This window comes from Pristis pectinata, chromosome 22, assembly GCF_009764475.1.
Source record: "Pristis pectinata isolate sPriPec2 chromosome 22, sPriPec2.1.pri, whole genome shotgun sequence".
Lineage (NCBI taxonomy): Eukaryota > Metazoa > Chordata > Chondrichthyes > Rhinopristiformes > Pristidae > Pristis > Pristis pectinata.
Window position 1 is genome coordinate 17,779,132 of NC_067426.1, and position 22,483 is coordinate 17,801,614.

At 40.7% G+C, this 22,483-nt stretch overlaps 1 protein-coding gene across 2 annotated transcripts in view; it reads right to left on the bottom strand.

Moving 5' to 3' along the window:
• The window catches only part of ldlrap1b (low density lipoprotein receptor adaptor protein 1b), a 42,789-nt gene extending 20,557 nt beyond the window's left edge, over positions 1-22,232 (bottom strand). The window contains exon 1 of one of the 2 annotated variants that reach the window (XM_052036487.1): positions 22,016-22,232. In XM_052036487.1, coding sequence (XP_051892447.1) covers positions 22,016-22,100 — 85 coding nt within the window. In that variant the 5' untranslated portion in view covers positions 22,101-22,232. Of the gene's footprint in view, positions 1-21,409; positions 21,491-22,015 lie in introns of those variants that run through there. The other variant, XM_052036488.1, reaches the window with a different exon arrangement.
• Positions 22,233-22,483: the final 251 nt, after the last annotated feature.

Sequence of the window (22,483 nt, forward strand, 5' to 3'; positions counted from 1 at the left end):
TGTCTGAAGGTTAGCCTTCTGCCATTTATTCTCCACAGCACCTTTCTGAAGATATTTAGCAGGAGAGGTAGTTCCAAGCACTTTCTCCAGCTTACGCCTAATGATCAAATTGTTTATATACAAATAATATTATCAGGAAGAGGTGATCTAATAAAATAAACATGGTTATAACAGATATACAATTAAACTTAAATGTATTCTTTTCCTCCCTCCTTCCAATTCAGGCCACAAGAATATTTGCACACTCAATTATGCCTGTAGTCAGACTGAGGAATTCAAATAAAAAAAAAAACCAACAAAATCTCTCTCTGCATTATAAATGCCACATGTACTGGGGAATGCTTCTGTTGATGAAAATTAAAAACACTGCAGAAGCTGAAAATCTGAAATAAAAAACAGAAAATGCTGTAAATACTCCACGTCAGGCAGCATCTGTGGAAAGAGAAATGAACATTTCAGGTCCAAGACCCTTTGTCACAACATTATCTGTTGAAGTGCCTTCTCTGGTTGGACCACACACTGACAGAGAACCTACTAATTTCACTTTAAGTGACTAGTAGAAGGCACTGGATGGCAGTAAAGTGGGAAGATACTTGCAGATACATTTTCCACGTAAAGCCCTAACCCTATTTCAGATGCAAGACTGAAAACTTCATTTTGTAAACCAAAGCCTTCCACCACATTTACTACTTCTCCAGTGTGACGTATACTACATCACTTACGTTGTCTCAGAGACCTTATTGCATTCAGTTGTACATTCTACAGCAAACACTAAATATTTGAATTTCCAACTATCCTCTTACTCAAGACAACTAAGTAAGGGAAAAAAAAGTTCTCTTACCCTCCTACAAACTGGTATACTTTCAGTAATTTTAATTAAGTGTTGAAAGGCTTAAGCCAGAAGATGAAGCACTGAAGATGTTAAACCAGTCCAACTTGAAAATGGATCAATGGTGTTGAACCAGAACACAAAATTCGAAAAGCATTATGTGCCCATTCAATTACACAAGATGGCCAGCACACTTTCAAGCATTAATTTCAGACTTAAACCTACAATTTTGATATAGACCACACAGAGAGATGAGAGTACATTAGACTTCTTAGATATAAATGTCTCTTACTGGAAATATCCTTCCCAAAGTTTGTCCCAAAGGCAACTCCTGTTATAAACTAAAATTGGATGAAATATTCAAAACAAAACTGTGTAGCCAGAGAGTATTTTACACACATCATTAATATTACCAAAACACTTTTTTATTTGCCCTTTGATTTTTCACACAAGGTTGTTAGTTTCCAGGACTGGGATAGTGCCAGAATGGCAGATCCAACAAGGTATTTGCTACTGAACAGCAATGTAGACCAAAATACATACACTGGTCTTTCTTCTCAATATCCCACCAGCTATTGAAATCTGAAAAAGAAGTTTCTGATCTGAAACGTTAACTGTTTTTCTCTCTTCATAGATGCTGCCTGAGCTGATGAATATTTCCAGCATCTGTGGTATTGTAGTTTTGCTTGTAATCCACCTGATTTCAGGCACCAAGAAATGACATTGGGATACTTCAGATCAAATGACTTAGTCACATGCATCAAAAAGACAGTTATCACCTAATGAACTACCTTGGTCAGTTGCAAACAGTCAATGTTGTCTTGGTAATGGATTAGAGTCTAAAATAAAATCCAAATATTGCATTAAAATAAAAAGTTATGAGAAATTGAAAAAAATGATGACATTAATGAAAGACTTACAATTAATTATGATTCTTCTCAAGAGAAGTCTGACATTTATCCAGTGCTCTGCTCTATGGGGATATCTGAAGTCCCCAAAAGGTTTAAATGGCTGGTTTAAACCAGCGCCACAATTAAACCTTTATTAGGAGATTGGAGATCCAATTCAAGTTCTCTATGAAAACCATCCAACCTCAATTTCAATTATACTTTGTCACCAAAGAGAACAGAAACATTAATGTATGAAGTTGCAAATTGTAGCAAAAACAAAATAAATCAGTAATTTCTCTTCCCTTTTCAGCCACCAACCACATTTCCCATCCCAGAAATGCTTTGGCATCCTTGTGCCGTAAAACTGAGATTATCCAGTGTCCAGCCCTTCGGAAAACCTGATGATTCAGCAATTGTCCCACCAGGTAGCGTTTGCCATGCTTCCTCCTGAGTTGCTGGTGTCCCACTTCCCAAGCTCCCCTTCAAATGACCAGAATGCCTTTCCCTGGGCTCCCTTTAACCTTATTGGGTTCACCGGGAAACTTATAGTAGAATGTAGCACCTAAAAAACTAGTAAAAATACTAGTATTTGAGTATGAATAACATCCAATAATTCTGAAAATCTGCTAATCCAGCAGAGTCCTGAGTGTGAGAGATTATCAGCGTTTTACTATAGTTGTTATCTAGAATCTGAGGTATCCAAGGAATTAAATTTCAAGTTCAGAACCATTTCTATTTGATCCCCAAGTCTTTTGTTTCACCACTAGGACTACCTACAGCTCTAATGCTACATTGCTAGAAAACAAAAAGCTGAATTGAAGAAAACAGTAGTTGAGAAGCTGTAATACACAATAGAAATTCTGTGCCATGGGAACCAAGGTGCAGCTAATAACAGAGAGATTAGTAGAGTCAGCTAACATATGACAATTCATGATAGGACACTTTTTTGGCAAATACATGCAACATAAATATAGCTAAATATAAACTGGGGCCATGCAGAGAGCTCAAAGTTCTATATTTCTAAGAACTAACTATAAACCAAGTCAATAATAGAAAAATTGTTTAAACACATTTTAGTCCATGCTAAAGGCTACCATTACTTCAATTTCTTAATATACTTGATCGGCAATATTTCTCATTATTCAGGTTTATTGGATAAATTACCTTCACAAGAAAGCACCCTTTTAAGGTAGTCACAATAAGAATCAAAAGACAACAATATGTTTACTTTTACAGAGAGTACAGATGATGTGGAAGAACTTGCTACAAATGATTGCTGAAATCCATAAATCTATTCCAAAGGATTTAGGCAGCTGCTCAAAAAACGCTTTTGTTAGTGAGCAGGAATGTAGGATTAAACCAGGTGGCTGCCTTGGAGAAAACCATTGAGACTGATGTGATGGCAAGATGGCAACTTTCCATTCTTTAACATGATACAATTCTGAGAAAAATGTTCTCCAGAGATTGAAAGTGGCCCATGTCTGGAGTCAATTTTACTTAGCTCATGGATGGAATACACTCAAGATAGATCTATTGTAACAACACAAAATACTTCTCCTATCACCAGTTACTTTCCATAATAGCAACAGATCAGCAATCAAGTGACTAGTATATTTGATCCACATTCAGTCCTATACCTCAGACCATAATCTACATCATGAGCTTCCTCCATGTCAATTTAATCAAGGAATATAGATTCCAGGAGTACTGAAAACTTAGCCAAGAACAGACTGTTGTTTTTTTTATTTGAACTCTGCAAAAACTGTAATTATTTTAATTCTGGGGATTTTTCAAGCAGACTAAATGTCTGCAACAGATAATTTACTGCAGACAAGATTTGAAAATGACCTCCAAATCCCAAAATAGTTATTAACTTAAAAGCACAAGCAAACTAACACAATAGTTAATTTTAAACCTATGATTAGAAAACAGCCCTTATTCACCATATGATCTGAAATGGTTATCATTTAAAACCCATAAAAAGATCATGGCTTTGAGTATCAGCACAAAATAAAAACCCAAATCCTTGAAGTCAGCTTTATACACCAGAACTCAACTAACACATTATTAAAGTAGTATCACTTGTCAACTTGAAGGACCATGTTAATTTACAAATTCATTTGCCATCATTGAAAAGAAGTTCACAGATACAGAACACAAAAATTACCAAGAGGGGAAATAAAACCAGAGATCTGAAGAAAGTTAACAGAGCCAGGTGTCTGACCGGCGTGAAAAGAATAAAGTTCAGCAGTTTGGAGACAAGCTAATGCTAGGGGTTAAGAATTCTTCACAAGATAGGAGGTAGAAAGCTGAAATTAACAACTGTTAAAGTTTTAGCCAAAAATGTATTGTGATATTATTAAAATTAAAAGTCAAGAAATGTAACCATAAAAGTCAAAATCCTTAAATCCATCAGAAATTGACAAGCGGAAAACATTAACTATATGTTGAAATTGCTGTCATTATTTGAAATTTTATATTGATTTAATTACTTCACTCACTCCGCCACTGACACACAGTAGCAACAGTTTGTACCATCTACAAGATGGGGAGTTACATTGCTGCACCTTCCAAAACCTCTACAAGCTAGAAGTACAAGGGTAACAAAAGCATGCCCTCCACACCACACACCATCCTGACTTGGAAATGCAGTATATCGCTGGGTCAAAATCCTGGCACTCTATCCCAAACAGCATTGTGGGTATACCCACACCTCAAGAACTGCAGCAGTTCAAGGCAGCAGCTCATCACCACCTCCTCAGGGGCAATTAGGGATGGGCATTTAAATGTGGGCTCAGCCCATGAAGCCCTCGTCCCTTGAATGAATATAAAAAACAAATCTGTATTGTTATGCTAGTCTAAATTGGTACTGTCTGGAACAGTTGATTTTGTTATATATGTAGATCAACTTTACAAATAGATAATGTCCTGTAAATTAAGCCATAGTCAGTACAATCACTTACATAGCTATTCAGCAAGCAGTTTAAAAAAACTGGTCAGACGTTGTGCCAGTCACTACAGTTACTTTCGTACTTTGAAGGTATAGAGCCTTTGACAATCTTGCTGCACTTAGCCAGGCAGGAGTATCTAAGTTTTTGCTTTGGCACAAGCTAACAAATAGCATCATCAACTGAATCTTATCACAATCCTTTATAATATACTTAACAAGATCGTCAGCTGGACTACTTTGAATGAGGAAGAGGGGAAAGGATGTGGGGTAGCGTTGTTAATCAGGGAAGACATCAGTGCAGTGAGTAGTGACGTAGGTCCAGTGGATAGTGCTGTGCAATTGCTTTGGTGGAAATTAGGAAAAATGGGGGGGGAGGGGGAAGAAGACAAGTGGGAGTGCTCAATTGGCCCCAGAGCCTTGCCTCACAGTAGAACATGATTATTCTCAACACTGGTGCCCCACAAGACTGCGTCCTCAGCCCTCTATTCTACTCCCTATACACTCACGACTGTGGCCAGATTCTGCTCGAACTCCATCTACAAGTTTGCAGATGATACCACCATTGTAGGCCACATCTCAAACAGCGATGAGTTGGAGTACAGGAAGGAGATAGAGAGCTTAGTGGAATGGTGTCATGACAACAACCTTTCCCTCAATGTCAACAAAACAAGAGCTGGTCACTGACTTCAGGAAAGGGGCGGTGTACATGCACCTGTCTACATCAATGGTGCTGAAGTCGACAGGGTTGACAGCTTTAAGTTCCTGGGAGTGAATGTCACCAACAGCCTGTCCTGGTCAAATCACATAGATGCCACAGCCAAGAAAGCTCACTACTGCCTCTACTTCCTCAGGAGGCTAAAGAAATTTGGTTTGTCCCCTTTGACTCTCACCAACTTTTACCGATGCACCATAGAAAGCATCCTATCTGGATGTATCACAGCTTGGTACAGCAGCTGCTTTGCTCAAGACCGCAAGCTGCAGAGAGTTGTGGACACCGCCCAGCACATCATGGACACCAGCCTCCCCTCCTTGGACTCTGTCTTTACCTCTCATTGTCTTGGTGAAGCAGCCAGCATAAAAGACCCCACCCACCCGGGAAATTCTCTCTTCTCTCCTCTTCCATCAGGTAGAAGATACAGGAGTCTGAGGGCACATACCACCAGACTTAAGGACAGCTTCTACCTCACTGTGATAAGGCTATTGAACGGTTCCCTTATACAATGAGGTGGACTATGACCTCACGATCTACCTTGTCTGTGACCTTGCACCTTATTGCACTGCACTTTCTCTGTAGCTGTGACTCTTTACTCTGTACTGTTATTGTTTTTAACCTGTACTACATCAATGCACTCTGTACTGACTCAATGTAACTGCACTGTGTAATGAATTGACCTGTACGATTGGTTTAGACAAGATTTTCACTGTACCTCGGTACAAGTGACAATAATAAACCAATACTAATACCACAAATGAGGAAGTATCAAAAACACGCAAGAAGGAAACTGCAAATATCATGGGTGATTTTATGTTGATTGGGTTAATCAAACTAGCAAGGTACTATGGGTGGAGGAGTGAATTGGGGACTCTTTCTTAGGAATAATACATTATGGAACTTAACCAGGAACAGACTACTTTATATTTGATCTGATATAATGAGGTCAGATTAATGAGATATTATGCAGTTAATGATCCTCTACAGAGTAGTGATCACAACATGGTAAAATTCCAGATACAGTTTGAGGCAAACATCTCTGGCCCAAAAACCAACATCGTCAACTTAAATAAGGGCAATAATAAAGGCACGAAGGAAGAGTTGCCTAGAGTGGACTGGGAAAATAGGCTGAAAGACAGGTCAGTAGATCAGCAGTGGCAAATATTTAAGCAGCTATTTCGTAACACTCAGCAGAAATAAACCAACCAGAAAGGACTTAACAAGAAAGATGAACCATCTATGGTTAACAGAGATCAAGGAAAATATTAAATCAAAACCAAAAACATGCAATGTTGCAAATGTTACTGGTAGACCAGAGAGCTGAGAATTTCAGGAGCCAGCACTAAAGAGCTCAACTGGAGATACAAAATTGATTAGAAAGAAAATTGGAAAGTAATATCAAGAGCTTCTATGAATATATAAAAAGGAAGAGGACAGCCAAAGTAAGTGTGGGACCTCTAGAGAATAAGACTGGGGAATTAATAATGGGAAACAAAGAAATGGCAGGTAATTTAAACCAATACTTTTGCACCAGTCCTCACAGTGGAGGATACTGCAAACATCCCAAAGAAACAGATGGGCTGGTTTCAAAGGAGGGAAAAACATCTATCAAGAAGGACAAATCAATGGGAATAAAGGCAGACCTGCTGCTGGGACCCAATGCTTGCATTCAAGGGTTTGTAAAGGAAGTGCCTGCAGAGATAGCAGACACATCGACTGAAGTTTTTTTTAAAAACTCACTGAGTTCCAGCAGTATGCCATAAAATTGGAAAACCGTGAAGGCAATGTTCATGCAGCGAGGCAGTCAAAAAGTAGGGAACTACAGGCCAGTCAGCTTAAGTCTGCTGTTGGAAAGATGCCAGATTTGAAAATCAAGGAAGAAATAGCTAGTCATTTAGAGAAGTCTAATGCAGTCAGACCAAAGCAACATACTTTAAGAAAGGGTGATCATGTTTCATTATGTGGCTGTAACCATCATCACAAATTCTGAATAGCAAAAATAAAACTGCAGATGCTGGAAATCTGAAATAAAAACAGAAAATGCTGAAGATATTCAGCAAATCAGGCAGCAGCTGTGGAGAGAGATGCAGAATTAAATTTTCAGGCTGATGGTCTTTTATTGGAACTAGATTTGTAAGAACCCATGTATTTTAAGTTGCAGGAAGGCCAAGGGGTGGAGGGAACAGAGGGAATGTCAGTAACAGGGTGGCATCCAGGGTTGTCCAGGTGACAATTACTTCTGGTGCCATCCAAGAGAGGGATCTGACTGGAGAAGTGTGAGTGGAGGATGGGTGAGGGGAGTTAGAGAAAGAAAAAAAACAAACCATCAGCTGCAGAAATCTGACATAAAAGACAATGCTGGAAATACTCAACAAATCAAAGAGCATCTGTGGAGGGAGAAAAGGTAAGTTAACTGTTAAAGTGTATGATCTTGCATGAGAACTGATCATTTCTGACACGAGCAGGAAAGACTGCTTATTTCTTTGACCAGCTGATTACGTTTTAATCTGCTCTTCCATTCTTTACTGTTCAAGCTGATTGGTGCAAATTACAAGAGTAGCACAAACAGACTTGAACCATTTGATTTCCCTGTTGTACACTGCACCCAAGTCGAGCACTACTCTAAAACACAGTTCATTGCCACACATTGTGAAATTCCATCAGTTGCGAAGTAAATCCACACATTCAATAATTTCTCTATCAGCAGGAGAGCAACCACCTTATAATTGTAAATGCAACCATTTTTGCATAAAGTTAATTTTAAACCCCTAAACTACTGAATATGTCACTGGGTATTGCAGGCACCAAGTCGAAGAGTCAGAGGTTTGATGCCACATCTACTACTGGATCACAGTGCACCCTACAAGAATGCAGCAAAAGCAGGCATTAGCACTTCGGGGCCTAAAGTAAAATAGGGAAGTGCATTTTACCTCAAAGTTGTTGCAGGAAAGGCACATTTGTGGATGGCACATGAGCACAAAATACCTCACTAGTGACGAAACTAACAATTGTATGGTACGCATCTGGTACTGAGGCATAGTGGTCAAACTATTAATCCAAAGGTCTAGACTATTAACTAGGTAACGGAGACTTAATATCACCACAACACCTGTGGAAAACAATTTGTTATTCAAACAATTGAGAAATACAAACCGTTTATAACCACAAAACTAATGAATTGTTGCTCGGGTCAATCTGCTTCAATGATGTCCTTTAGAGAAGGAAACCTCCTGTTTTTAACCGCCGTAGCCTATGTGCATCTCCAGATCCACAGTAAGGTTACTGCTCAATGAAATATTGCAACAAGTCATGCTGACAAATCAAACCGCCACAACAAAGTACCATTGGCCCCTGGAATACAGCAGTTCATCCCCGATTTTCTCAATAGTAGTAAGGAATGGCCACAAATAATCAGGCTTGCAAGGGATGTACACACATCAAGAAAAATTACTCAGTCTAAATTAACTAAATCAGAAACAGGTAAGTTTACCTCACACCCTCAAAATCTTACACCCTCTGCAAAGAAGCAAGCAACATTGAAATGTTTACATTTCTACACTGATTAACTAGTTGCTTGCTCCAAATCAGTTGATGTAGTAATGCAACATAAAAAGGCCCTTCAGCCCACCATATCCATGCCAACAATCAAGCACCCATTTTTCCTTTGATTTCCTCATCATCTTCCCCTCCCCAATTTTCCTGCTACCCACTTACTCGAGGGGCAATTTATAGTAGCCAAGTAACCAATCAGCAAATCATTAGCGTGTAGGAGGAAGCGGGAGCACCCAGGGTCACCAGGAGAAAGTGCAAACTCTCAGACAGCACCCACGGTCAGGACCAAATCCAGGACCCTGGTGCTCACCACTCTACCAGCAGGTCACCCAGCTTATCTTCTGTGTGAACTACTAGCACTTTGCAAAGTGAAAACTATACACATCAAGAGGAATAGAAAATAATGTACAAACATGTACACACTTTTAAAACATGGGAAAGATAGAGGCAAAAGGTATCCAAAGACACCAATGAAAACTGAATTCATATCTGCATGCAAGACTGTCTTTGAAACACAAGTTAAATCCTGCAGCTAAGTATTTAATCCTCAGATCAGAAGGACTGGAATTTAAATTATAGCCCTGTGTTGAAAGACATTTCAGTCCAACTGGATGGCACTCTTTGTAGCAGGTATCGTACAGACATCACTTCAAGTACTTTGCAAGTTGGAGTAATTTGTACAGAGTGCCCTCTGCCTCTATATCCAAGTGAGGAACAACTATCTAACACATCTGAAGAATCAAAGTATTTCAGCAATTTCCCAATTCACATACTTTTTTTTAAAATGTTAGGTTTAGTGACATACCTTTCTTACTTGGAAATCTATCTTTTGTCACTGGAACCTAACTTTATATTCTCAAATTTTCTTACCAAAAATAGGTAAAATATATTCCATTATAACTTACAGCAACAAATTAGTTAATGAAAGATAAAATATCCAGTGAAGTATTTGTTCTTGTGTCACAGTACATAATTCTCCAAATAAAATTCCCCATATTTAATTGTTAAACTTAGGTTCAGCTTTAGCACATTGTATAGACAAATATTAAAAGCACATGGGTATACCGGTGACTGTTTGCATTACACCCAATTTAACCATAATACACTATAGCACAGTAGTTACGTTACAGAACTGGCAATCTATAGGCATGAACTAATAATCCAAAAAACACAAATTCACAACAGATGTTTGAGAATTTGTATTCAATTGAAAAAAAATCCAGAAAATGTGTTTCTTTTTAAAAATAAAGTGGTTCATTTAAAAAGCTGACCAGTGTTTGCCAGATCTGTCCTTTATTTGATCCCATTCTCAAAGCAATACAATTTAAAATGCTCTCTTAAGCCATCTAACTGCTTGGGATAGCCGTAACCATTTTCCCTACAACAGACACATTCCAAGGGTTAAAAAGTTACACCACATATCTATATAGCAACCCACTATTTGATTGTGATGATAGTCCTATACATTGCCAGATGCAGCTGTGCTGTGACAGCATTTTCTTTAACACCCAATAATGGTTTCCAGTGGCCAGTGTGGCAGAGGTTCAGTAACTGTGAACTCCATAGTAGTTGTTGTAGGAAAAGGCACAGGTAAAGTTTACCGCAGATTCACAGTGCAAACTGCCCTATTAATATTTTTTCATTTAAGCACAGGTCTTCACCATTTTCCCTTATTTTTTTTGCAAGTTGTCCAACTGGGCAGTCGTATTTCTCCCAGCAGCCTTCCAGTTCTCCGAATACAGCACCCTACAATTTCTGGGCATCCATTTCTCTTCTACTCCATGCACACATTAGGATTCCAATTGCAACAATCTTTATACTCCAGCTGAGATTGACTAAAACAAACCACTTGGGGTCAAATCTGCTGGTTTCCCGGGACTCAAATCTATGCTGCATTTGCCAATTGAGCCAGAAGGATACTAGAGAGTCTGTATCATGTGCATGGAGTTAGGACTAATTCCAGCCATACACAAGGCAGAGATCGGAAATAATCACCTCAAGAACAGACCCATTCGTAGACATTAGCTTATGCACAAGTTGTTTTGTACACACTGAGCCACTGCAGTGAAAACTCTCAGATTTACTAATGGCCATCAGGAAACTGACCCATGTACATCCTGGCAAGATTCATCCTGGTTCACCTGAAAGAGGTGTCAATTAAAGAGACCCCACTGGGGCATCAATGTTTTGCCCACTGCCTCTGCCAGATTCATTATTCCACTTTTGACACTCCACTTCTGTCTGCAAGTGTCACTGCCGTTGATCACAATGTCTCGACGTTGGACCAGAACGTACAACCCACCAACCACAGCTCCTGTTGGAAAGTGACCCGACAGATGGAGTCACCCCCTAATTACTTTTCCATTTGGCACTGGGAGTGAGCAAACTCCCACCTTTTAAAATCTTTTATTTAATCTCTCCCATATGGTGGCAGCTGGAATGAGTCCTTCTTAAAAACTCCGTACAAATGGTAGAAACTGTAGGGCCCTGGTAGCTCAATTGGCAAATACAGTTTAGGTGGAAGCCCCAGAACCAAGAATTGAACCCAGATCATTTGCTTTAGCTGATCTCTGCTGAATTATAACCAACATTGCAATTAGCATTAACCACCACTGCTAGTGATCCAAATGCTGAGATTTCAACACTGTTGGATGGTAAGTGAGGTACAGTAGTGTAGCTGTTAGCATGACACGATTACAGCGCCAGTAACCCAGGTTCAATTCCCGCCACTGTCTGTAAGGAGTTTGTAGTTTATCCCCGTGTCTGCGTGGGTTTCCTCTGGGTGCTCTGGTTTCCTCCCACATTCCAAAACAGGTTAGGAGCTGTGGGTATGCTATGTTGGGGCCGAAAGAGTGGCGACACTTGCAGACCGGCCCCAGCACATTCTCAGTAATGCAAAAAGATGCATTTCACTGCATGTTTTGATGTACATGTGATTAATAAATAAACATCTTATCTTAGAAGGAACAGAGTCCTGGCTTGGTCTAGGTCTCAGAGAGTTAGGTGGGAGAATACTATACAGGGTCTGATATATTAACATTACCTGATAGTAAAGCATGTCATTCACATCTTGAAAAATAACTGTACCCTGCTATTTTCTTTAACTTTCATAATCCAAATCACTTGAAGGCAGAAAGAGAATTACTTTCATGATAATTCTGAATTTCCAAGTGAAAGCAATTAACCACTGTGTGTACCTACATATAGCGGCCTTCCAAAGGCAGACGATCAGATTTTTGCTCTGCTGGTCAACTCGATGCAGCTTCTGTCAGGTACCAGGCTGCTTATCACTGTGAGGAACACCAGCCAGCGACGACCCTATGGCACTGGGCAGTGTAGTCAAACCTCTGTCGGTTTCAGTTGGATAGGATGATTAAATCCATCCACCCAGGTGGCCCAATAATGACAAGTACAGGACAAATAAAGCCTGTTACACAGACTCCACAGAGCACCCGTGTTATGCCAGTTGCTGCTCACCTCAAAAAGGGGAGTAAAGTTTTACTTATTTTGGGAAAGAGCATAAGAAGGTGATTGTAGGAGAGGATTGTGGTGGGGCAGGGGAGTTAATTGGGGAAGTGATCATCGAGGGCTGTGGAGCTGGCCAGATCTTAGGGAGGTCAGGCAGATAGCAGAGGGTCAGAGGCCCCAGGAGGAAACCTGGCTCTGTCTCTTGGGGAGAAGGGGGCAAAAAAATGCAGCCACGTCTCAAGAAACCTACCACTACCTACAGAATACCAGTGGATGTGAAAGAACTTCTTGAAACCAGCAACATCTGCTTGCTTACTCAAGCAAAAAGGTGCCACAAAGATTTACAGTACTTTCAGTCTGATCTCTCATCTCAGCTAGGTGGAAGTAACAAAGAAATTGAATGACAGGGCGAGAACCCATCTTTGCCCCAGGCTTTTCCACCCTACAGCCAACAATCCCAAACACACACCTCTCGCACAAACCTGAGCCATGAAGAACCAGTTTGCCCCTCTGACTAATACCAAACCTGAAAATATCGGATGTCACTGGGTGAAAGCACATGTTCATTCTCTGCCTCACATCACTGCTCAGTTAGCAGGTCTTTGTGTAATAAATGCCGTTAGGATTTTAACTCTGCACATCTAGAGTATGGTGCACACGGACACATACACTTGACAGGTTCTACAATTTTAAAGGAGGCAGTGTATTTGATAACACTTCCCGAATCCATTTTGAGATGAAATTTGATGCTGTTCTGTTTTCAACATCTCCAACAATTAAAATAAGCTCATCTTGTTTAAGCAATGCAGTATTTTTATTCCAAATCCTTTTTTAATAAGGAAAGGAATTCAGATGTCAGGCCTTGCCTGTGATGTAGAAAGAAACATTTAGGTGGTGCTCCATTAACTTTCCTGTTAGCAGTACATGCAAAAGCCAGTCACGTGACTTCCTACAATATAAGGAGGCTCATGAGGTGCAGATACACCAGAGTCTGGCAGTCTCTCCTTCAGCAGGGTCACTGATGGACACACTTTGCAGCTGTTACTCTCGTGGAGGAAGGCAGCAAACAGCAGGATGGGTGTTCTGGCCCATTCGTGTGGGTTGGGGCTCAAAGGGCCAGAACATCTGTCCTGCTGTTGCCAGCTTCCTATCCAAGACTCTTAAACCCATCACTCAGAGGATGAGGCTCAGCCACCAAGTATAACGAAGACAAACACCGAAAGACTTTTAGATCTTAAGGGAATTGAGAGATTGTGGAAGCAAGGTGTTGGAGCCAGGGAAAGATGCAGCTGTGGAAGTTAAGGGACATGAAGTTAGTGCAGGAACGGGACGCTGAAGTAGAAGATCAGCCACAGTCTAATCCAATGGTCAGAGCAGGCACAAGGTCCAAGAGAATGCCTCCTGCTTCTATTTCTTCTTCTGACTTGCTTCCCTGCAGCCAGAGCAGCAATGACAGGGCAGCAGTGTGCTCTGCCCTCGCCAGGTATCCAGGTACAGTTCCTGCACACAGATCAGGTGAACACCACCTGACAGTTTTGTTGTTAAAACCCTTTTTCTTTAAAAAAAATAATTTTCTGATTTTTCTTTGCAGGACCCTAGTAGGATGCTAGTGCTACATACAGTTGTCGCTCAGTGCACTATAGAAGGGTGAATTCCAACCGCTACTCAAGTGTCCAGTCATGCTTTAACACAATATAATTAATGGGGAAAAAAGGTATGATTTTCTAACATGACAAGATTCTGACAACGGCATGCATGGAAGACTTAAAATACCAGACTCTGCCTTGTGTCCAATTACACTATTAAAAATAAAATCAATAATACACCTCTCGGAACCGATTCTGAACACGATCCCCACTGCACAGCTGCCTTGCTTGCAAGTTTTATGGGAAGATCATTCACCTGAAGCATAAATTCACTCTCTTTTCCATTGACGTTGCCAGACACCTGAATGTCCAGCTTTGTTTTATTTTCAGATTTCTAGCACTCTGCCATATTTTGCTTCTGTATCATGACTTGTCACATGGAAGCACATGAAAGGAAGAAGTTCTAAAAACTGATGATTGGTTGTTTGAGAAATGAAACAGCCACAGGCTGAGAGCAAATTCTGATCCCAGGCTACCTGCTCAATGATTTAGCAGATTATGGAAAGCAGAAATATCTGCTTTAGCTCATACTGGCAGAATTTTAACATCTTCACCACATGATCTCTTATTCAGTGTCATATTCTTAGAGCTGGTTTTAATTTTTGCTATCACATTTGCCAGGTAAATCAAAAGCATGGCAGAGACTGGGCAAAAGTGCTGAATGTCCACAATCTTCATAGAAAACTCTGATTAAAATAGTTTATTTGCATAACATACAAAAATTGTGCTCTACAATTCAATACTGAGATAATTCAAATAAGAAAAAGGATCTGAAAATCAAACCTAGTTACCATTTCTCTTACAACAAGGCAATCTGGACATCACTGCCTGAAAGGGTGGTAAAGGCAGAAGTGCCCACAACATTTAAAAGTACTTGAAAGAAGCCATAACCCACAGAGACTACAAACCACTGTCTGGACAATGGGATTAATCTAAAATTGCTTGTGGCCGACATGGACTCAATGGGCTGAATGGTCTACTTCTTAGCTGCATATTTCTATTATTCAGTCAAATAATCAAATGGCTGGATCCTTCATGAGGAAAGAACTGCACCTTTGCCATCCTCAAAAACTCCAAAATGGATGAACCAGGAGATCCACTCACTACTGAAGGAGAGGACTGCTGCACACAAATCTAGTGATCCTGATCTGTACAAGAAATCAAGGTATGGCCTTTGGAAAGCTATCAGGGATGCCAAGAGGTAATACTGACTCAAAATAGAGTCCCTGACCAGCCATCAGTTCTGGCAGGACTTACATGCCATAACAGGCTACAAGACGAAGTCGGGCTGCATAGCTAACAGCAGCATATCCCTTCTGGATGAACTTAACGCATTCTTTGTGCATTTTGAACATAAAGGAAGTGGACTGTCACCGCCCACCCTGACAGCCACCAATGCAGCTGAACCTGTGATCACAGTGGAAGACGCAAGATCAGTCTTCCAGAGAGTGAACACAAGGAAAGCACCTGGCCCAGATGGTGTCCCTGGCCGTGTGCTCAGATCAGCTGGCAGAAGTATTTGCGGACATATTCAACCTCTCCCTGCTTCAATCTCAGGTTCCCACCTGTTTTAAAAAGACCACTATCATCTCTGTACCGAAGAAAATCAATGCCTCAATGACTACCAACCAGTGGCTTTGACATCCACCATCATGAGGTGCTTTGAAAGGTTGGTCATGGCACACATCAACTCTAGCCTACCAGACAACCTAGACCCATTGCAATTCACCCATCACTGAAACAGGTCTACAGCGGATGCCATCTCCCTGGCCCTACACTCAGCTCTGGAGCATCTGGACAGTAAAGACACCTACGTTAGACTATTGGTTATTGACTACAGCTCTGCCTTCAATACAATAATCCCAAGCAAGCTTGTCACCAAACTCCGAGACCTAGGGCTCAACACCTCCCTCTGTAACTGGATCCTTGACTTTCTAACAAACAGACGGCAATCAGCGAGGATAGGCAGCAATACCTCCAGCACGATTATTCTCAACACTGGTGCCCCACAAGGCTGCATCCTCAGCCCTCTACTCTACTCCCTATACGCTCCAGATTCTGCTCTAACTCCATCTGCAAGTTTGCAGATGATACCACCATTGTAGGCCATATCTCAAACAGCGATGAGGCAGAATACAGGAAGGAGATAGAGAGCTTAGTGGAATGGTGTCATGACAACAACCTTTCCCTCAATGTCAACAAAAGAGCTGGTCATTGACTTCAGGAAAGGGGACAGTGTACATGCACCTGTCTACATCAATGGTGCTGAAGTCGAGAGGGTTGAGAGCTTCAAGTTCCTGGGAGTGAACATCACCCAACAGCCTGTCCTGGTCAAATCACATAGATGCCACAGTCAAGAAAGCTCACCAGCGCCTCTACTTCCTCAGGAGGCTAAAGAAATTTGGTTTGTCCCCTTTGACTCTCACCAATTCTTACTGAAGCACCATAGAAAGCATCCTATCTGGATGTATCACAGCATGGTACAGCAACTGCTTTGCCCAGGACCGCAAAGAACTGCAGAGAGTTGAGGACACGGCCCAGCACATCACGGACACCAGCCTCCCCTCCTTGGACTCTGTCTTTACCTCTCGTTGTCTTGGTGAAGCAGCCAGCATAATCAAAGACCCCACCCACCTGGGACATTCTCTCTTCTCTCCTCTTCCATCGGGTAGAAGATACAGGAGCATGTACAACCAGACTTAAGGACAGCTTCTACCCTACTGTGATAAGACTATTGAATGGTTCCTTTATACAATGAGATGGATTATGACCTCACAATCTACCTTGTTGTGACCTTGCACCTTATTGCACTGCACTTTCTCTGTAGCTGTGACACTTTACTCTGTATTGCTATTGTTTTTACCTGTACTACATCAATACACTTTGTACTAACTCAATGTAACTGCACTGTGTAATGAATTGACCTGTACGATCGGTTTGTAAGACAAGCTTTTCACTGTACCTCGGTACAAGTGACAATAATAAACCAATACCAAAGGCAATGAATTACTTTTAAAAAAAATAGAAGTATGCATTCATGTTGGAAAACAAAGAAGCAAGCTTGCACACAATCATGTCCCACAAGCAGTAAAGAGAAGAATGACAAGGTCTGGGCCCAAATGTTGGCCAGGAAACTGGGACAACATCCCATTCCAAAACCAAACTCCAATGGATTCTTTCATATCCACCTAAACTCATCCTTGGTTTATATCTCATTGGGAAAAATGATACCTTCAACAATGTGGCATTCCCTCAGTACTGACAACAGTTTACGCAGTCAACTCGTGAAATGGGAAATATATCCATAACTTTCAGGGCAAGGAAGTGAGAATATTTCTAGCACTGCAGTCTTCAAAAAATATTGAAATCATACAACAACATTGAGTCCAGAACAGAGCTGTTATTTTGAGCCAAGTAAATGATCTCAGATAGGATGACGTATGCATGAGTGATGTCAAGATGCTAGGGGACCAGAGCGAGAATGCTTTGCTGACATTCATCATCATTGTTTAGCAACACACTGAAAATCCAATCATGTGCAAGGTTGAAAGCTTGGTTCTAGAGTCAGAGCTATACAGCACAGAAACCAGCCCCTTGGCCCACCAAGTCTGGCCAATCATCAAGCACCCATTTATATTAATCCTACATTAATTTCTTCATCTTCTCCCCCACATTCCCATCAACACCCCCCCCCCCCCACCCCAGATTCTACAATTTATCTACCAACTGGTGGCAATTTACAAATGCCAAGTAAACGACCAACTCACACATTGAGATGTGGGAAGAAAATGCAAACAATGTGCAAACTCCACACAGATAGCACCAAAGGTCAGGACTGAACTTGACTTGTTGGAGGTGGGAGACAGTAGATCTACTGCCTGAGGCACTGGCAAGTTGTTAGAAGAATGAATCATTCATCTAAAACCCACCAATTCTTACAGGCTTTTAAATACAGAATGGCCAACATTGGGCTAAAACATGGAGAGGTGAGCCTCGGAGAGCAGAATCCAACAGGTGGATAGGATAGCTGAGGAACAGCACCATAGTTTGAATGACCTGCTCCTGATCAGAATTGCATCTACTTTCATAGGATTCTACTAGGATCCAAAACAACACCTCAAAATTAAAATAGGTTTCTGGCTTACCAGCTCAAAATCAATCAGCACCCAAACGTGCGGAACTAAAAACTTGAGTTGACTCTGGGTAATAGGAACCTCATTGCTAGAAAGCAATTGTCATGCAAATTTTGAGCAAACATTTCCAAACAGCAGCTTCAGCCAATCTCACCACCATTATAAAATGCCACAATGATTATATATCAATTCACTGGTTCATTCTCTATTGCAGCTTCACAGTTGCTTCAGTGGCATTTATAGGATCATTCATAGATGCCATGTGTCTGTTGGTACAGTCAGAATCCAATTTACCATCACTGACTTATATTATGCGAAATTTGTTGTTGTTTGTCATACATAGTGATCTGGGGATAAGCTACCTCAAGGATGGTTTGTTGGCTGTGGCCAATATACAGAGGGATTAATTGTGACAGCATGCAAGGACCTTGTCTAGGGACATTCAAATGCTTTGTACGAATTCATTCGGATAATTGGCACCAACTGCTAATGTATGTGCTAGGCAGCATAATGCACTATTAGCCTCCTCCAGAATTCCAAGACAAAACTATGTATGTTACAATAATACCCCAGTTGCAATAAGCTAAACTTCAAATCTGAAATTAAAATTGCTGAATATGGACAAATGCATTGTTTCAAACTGCTAAATAAAAGCTTTTAATACCTAATCATCCATCACATGGTTCTATAAATCTTTCAGCATGACTGAACTAATCCACTTGTTGAAGGAAAACTCAGGGCTCCAATCCTGGTACATACAGAACCAAAGGTAGGATAAGTTTTTATCCTCAGTAATGATAAAATAGGATATGACCGAAAGAAAAGGAACAAAGAAGAAATTCTATTATTTCTAGACTTGATCGAGTTGTTAATGAATCTAAAAAAAAATGAACTAGACTTATCTTGGAGAAACTGTTAGCATCCCCATGTCAAAGTCCAGTTTATTGTCATATGCACAGATGCAATGAAAAACTTACTTGCAGCAGTATCACAGGCACATAGCATTAGAGACACAACATTCACAACAGAAACATATTAAACATAAATTATACAAAATTACACAAGAAAGAACACAACTAGAACAAAAGAAAAACAAAGTCCATTATAGTGTGAAGTGGTCATAGTTTTGCTATACCGAGATAGTAATTAGGGTTGTGCAGGTTGGTTCAGGAATGGAATGGTTGAAAGGGAAGTAGAAGTTATACTGTGAGTGAAACAAGTGGCAAAAAGATACAGTGGTATTTTCTCCAACAGACTACTTATAGAGCAAGTTTAAATAGAAAGAGTGCGCTTTGGTCAAATGTCATGCATTGAGGCAGGGTACCAGCTTAATGAAAACATTACAAACCTCCATTTATAGATTTCCAACATAATTTCTGAGAGTTATTTTGAAACCGTACATGTCCTGCACATAAATACCACAACATAAACATGGTTCTTCTGGCTCATGTCATTTTCTCTCCAAATAAACTACCAAACTTACTGTTGTAAGTTTAGTACAGTCAGTACAAATATACTGTGCCCTTCGAAGTTGTAAGGTGTGATTTCACCACCTACTCTAGGTGTCCAGTACATAACTCAGTGCAGTAACGACGAGAAGCTGCAATGCTGAACATGACAAATTCCATGCGAGGTGTCTGTTTAGACATTCGCAGCAGGCACTTTACATGCACTGAACAAGTTTAATTCTCTTAATCAGCACCAAGGAACTTTATTAATGGATTAATCACCAGCTGCAGGAATTTACAAATGACTTTCCATGCATATTTATCGGGATTACGAAATAAGGACGTCCAAAAGGCACAAGACCTTGTGAAAATACCCATTTTCATTAAATGTACAGAATGTTTTAGAAAAAAAAAGTTTTATATGTAAGAATTCAGGAAACAAACACTACTAGTCTTTTTGTTGTAACCAATGCTCACAAAAACAGACTCTAAACTAATTCACTAAAGCCAAAAACAAATATGGTAACTCTGAATTCAGACAAGTTGGAAACTATCCTTTTCCATTCCTCAAGAATGACGAAAACAGTTCCAAACACAGCACATTTGACAGATCTCTAAAGCCACAGGCTCACTGATCCACTCTCGTTTTCATCTAAAAATCTCATTAGCAGAAGCCATAAGCGTCATTAGTTTTGATATTTTAGGAATGGCTCTACAGGCTTATATTGTGCCGTGAGCAGCTGTTACAATCTGACTAATCGGTTGGAACAGATAGCTGACAGGCCATCACTTCTTGAAAAAAAACAAAATGTTGGCCCAGAATTGAGAATATAAAAATCCCAATGCTTACGATCATACCTCTGCCAAACTGACGGCAAATTCTGCCATTTGCACATGCACGAATGTGGAAATCCAGAACTTCTTGTCAGTAACAATGTGTTCTTCTGGAGAGTGCATTATACCAGCCTTAAAAGCAGCAACTAATACAAAAATCACCACTTGCTGTTTTCTTCTATGGATTATTCCTTTTGTAAATTCATCAAAATGTTAAACCCAATGAAATGAGGTGAATTCAGTTTTTAAAATAAAATGCTGATGTAATTACTTCTAAACAATCTCTCCATTCCACAATAAAAGTCCTGTAACTTTCCACACTTTATTACGTCAATTTTCACTTTAATCACACGTATACAGCCCAAATCTTTAAATTTCTGAACAATAATTAAAATGTTAATTATAATTGATGTTTTCCCTGGTTTGCTTTTTGTGGGAATTCTTCAATTTAGTTGCAAGTTTATTGTTTCTGAGGCACCTCAAGTCCCCTACACGCAGGGCCAAGGGTAAATCACATTGGAAAAGGGGAAACTGATACCACAGCCCGTAAAATGGTTCTCCCTGACCAGTGGCAACTTGGTGCAGTTCTGGTGACCAGAACCGCACACAATGCTCCAAACATTTTGTACAACAGCGGTCAACAGAGCTGCTGACCACATAATAGAAGACAAATTACACCATGTCATCTATATGTTATACAGCAACATTTTATCTATAATTCTATGGACAGTCTAATCCGGCAATTATCAGACCAGTGCAACGTAACAAGACATTCTGAGACTACAGTCGCACCAGCACCATTCGAGATATTGTGCAATCGCCACATTACAAAATAACAGCAGATAACAACTTTGCACGGTCACAGGAGCTGATGATAAACATAAAAATAAATAACTGATGCGTATGGGCATTTTGCATCGTCGCATAGTTACTCGCCGAAGACATACTTGAGATTCCTTTCCGGTTCTGGGATAAAAGTCAGGATGCATGCCGGCAACATGCGCTGCCTGGTGGGGTGAGTGCGTCAGCCGACCGAGGAGGGGAGGAGTCTATCTGCCTCGGGAAGACGCCTTTAAAAAAAACTGCTTTACTTATATAAAAAAATACTTTAAACAAGTAATAATCATGAAATAACTGTGCAATCCAGGACGGGTTGGAAGCCAAAGGATTACAGAATAATTGCAATTTAAAAAGAAGTGGCAGCGGGTGAAACTGACAGTTTCCTGGTTGTTGACACGTTAGCTGCAACCGCGAGAGACCTGTTGTAGCTTTCTCCATTTCCAACCGCACTTTCCCTCTCTTTCACTCATTACTCGCGTTGTCCTCAAACTATCAGAAAGTTTAACCGTGCCGGGACGAGTAGCGACGAGCTCCGGTCCGGATGCGTGCGAGGGAGAGGGAGAGACAACCAACACTTTCCAACAAAGATCTCACGCAAACAGCGTCCGCAACCCGGCATCACAGAGCAATTTGGCGGCTCTTAAACCCCCACCGCCACCCCAACCTCACCACCCCAGACCAGAACACCAGCCCGTAAACGCAGATACACCTACTTTTGTGTTTACCACTTCCCCAGCTTTGTTTCGCAATGCTGGGACTCCTTATGATCGCTCGTCCTGCTGATTTTAAAGCATCCATATCATAAATCACACACCTCCCCCCCCCCTCCAAAAAAAACAACAGCCCGAATGGAGATTTGCTGCGAGCCCTCCGACCGCGCCTTCCCTTCTTTCTGTCCTCCTCGCGTAAACTTTGTCAGCCCTCTGCAGAGTTCAGGGGAGGTAACATTTATGTAACGTACGTGACGCCACACGCCCCTGACATTACGTCTGTGGATGACCAGTCAAAATCCTTATCTCTTTGATGGGGCGGAAATTCAAAACAATAAAAGGGTTCAGTGTGTCATCGGAAGGGTTGGGATAAGTACTTGGTGACTTCTGCACTGGAGGGGTGTCGGAGCAGTTTTTTGTAACTTATAGTAATCTTTATGTCTTTGCACTGTACTGCTGTCACAAAGCAAC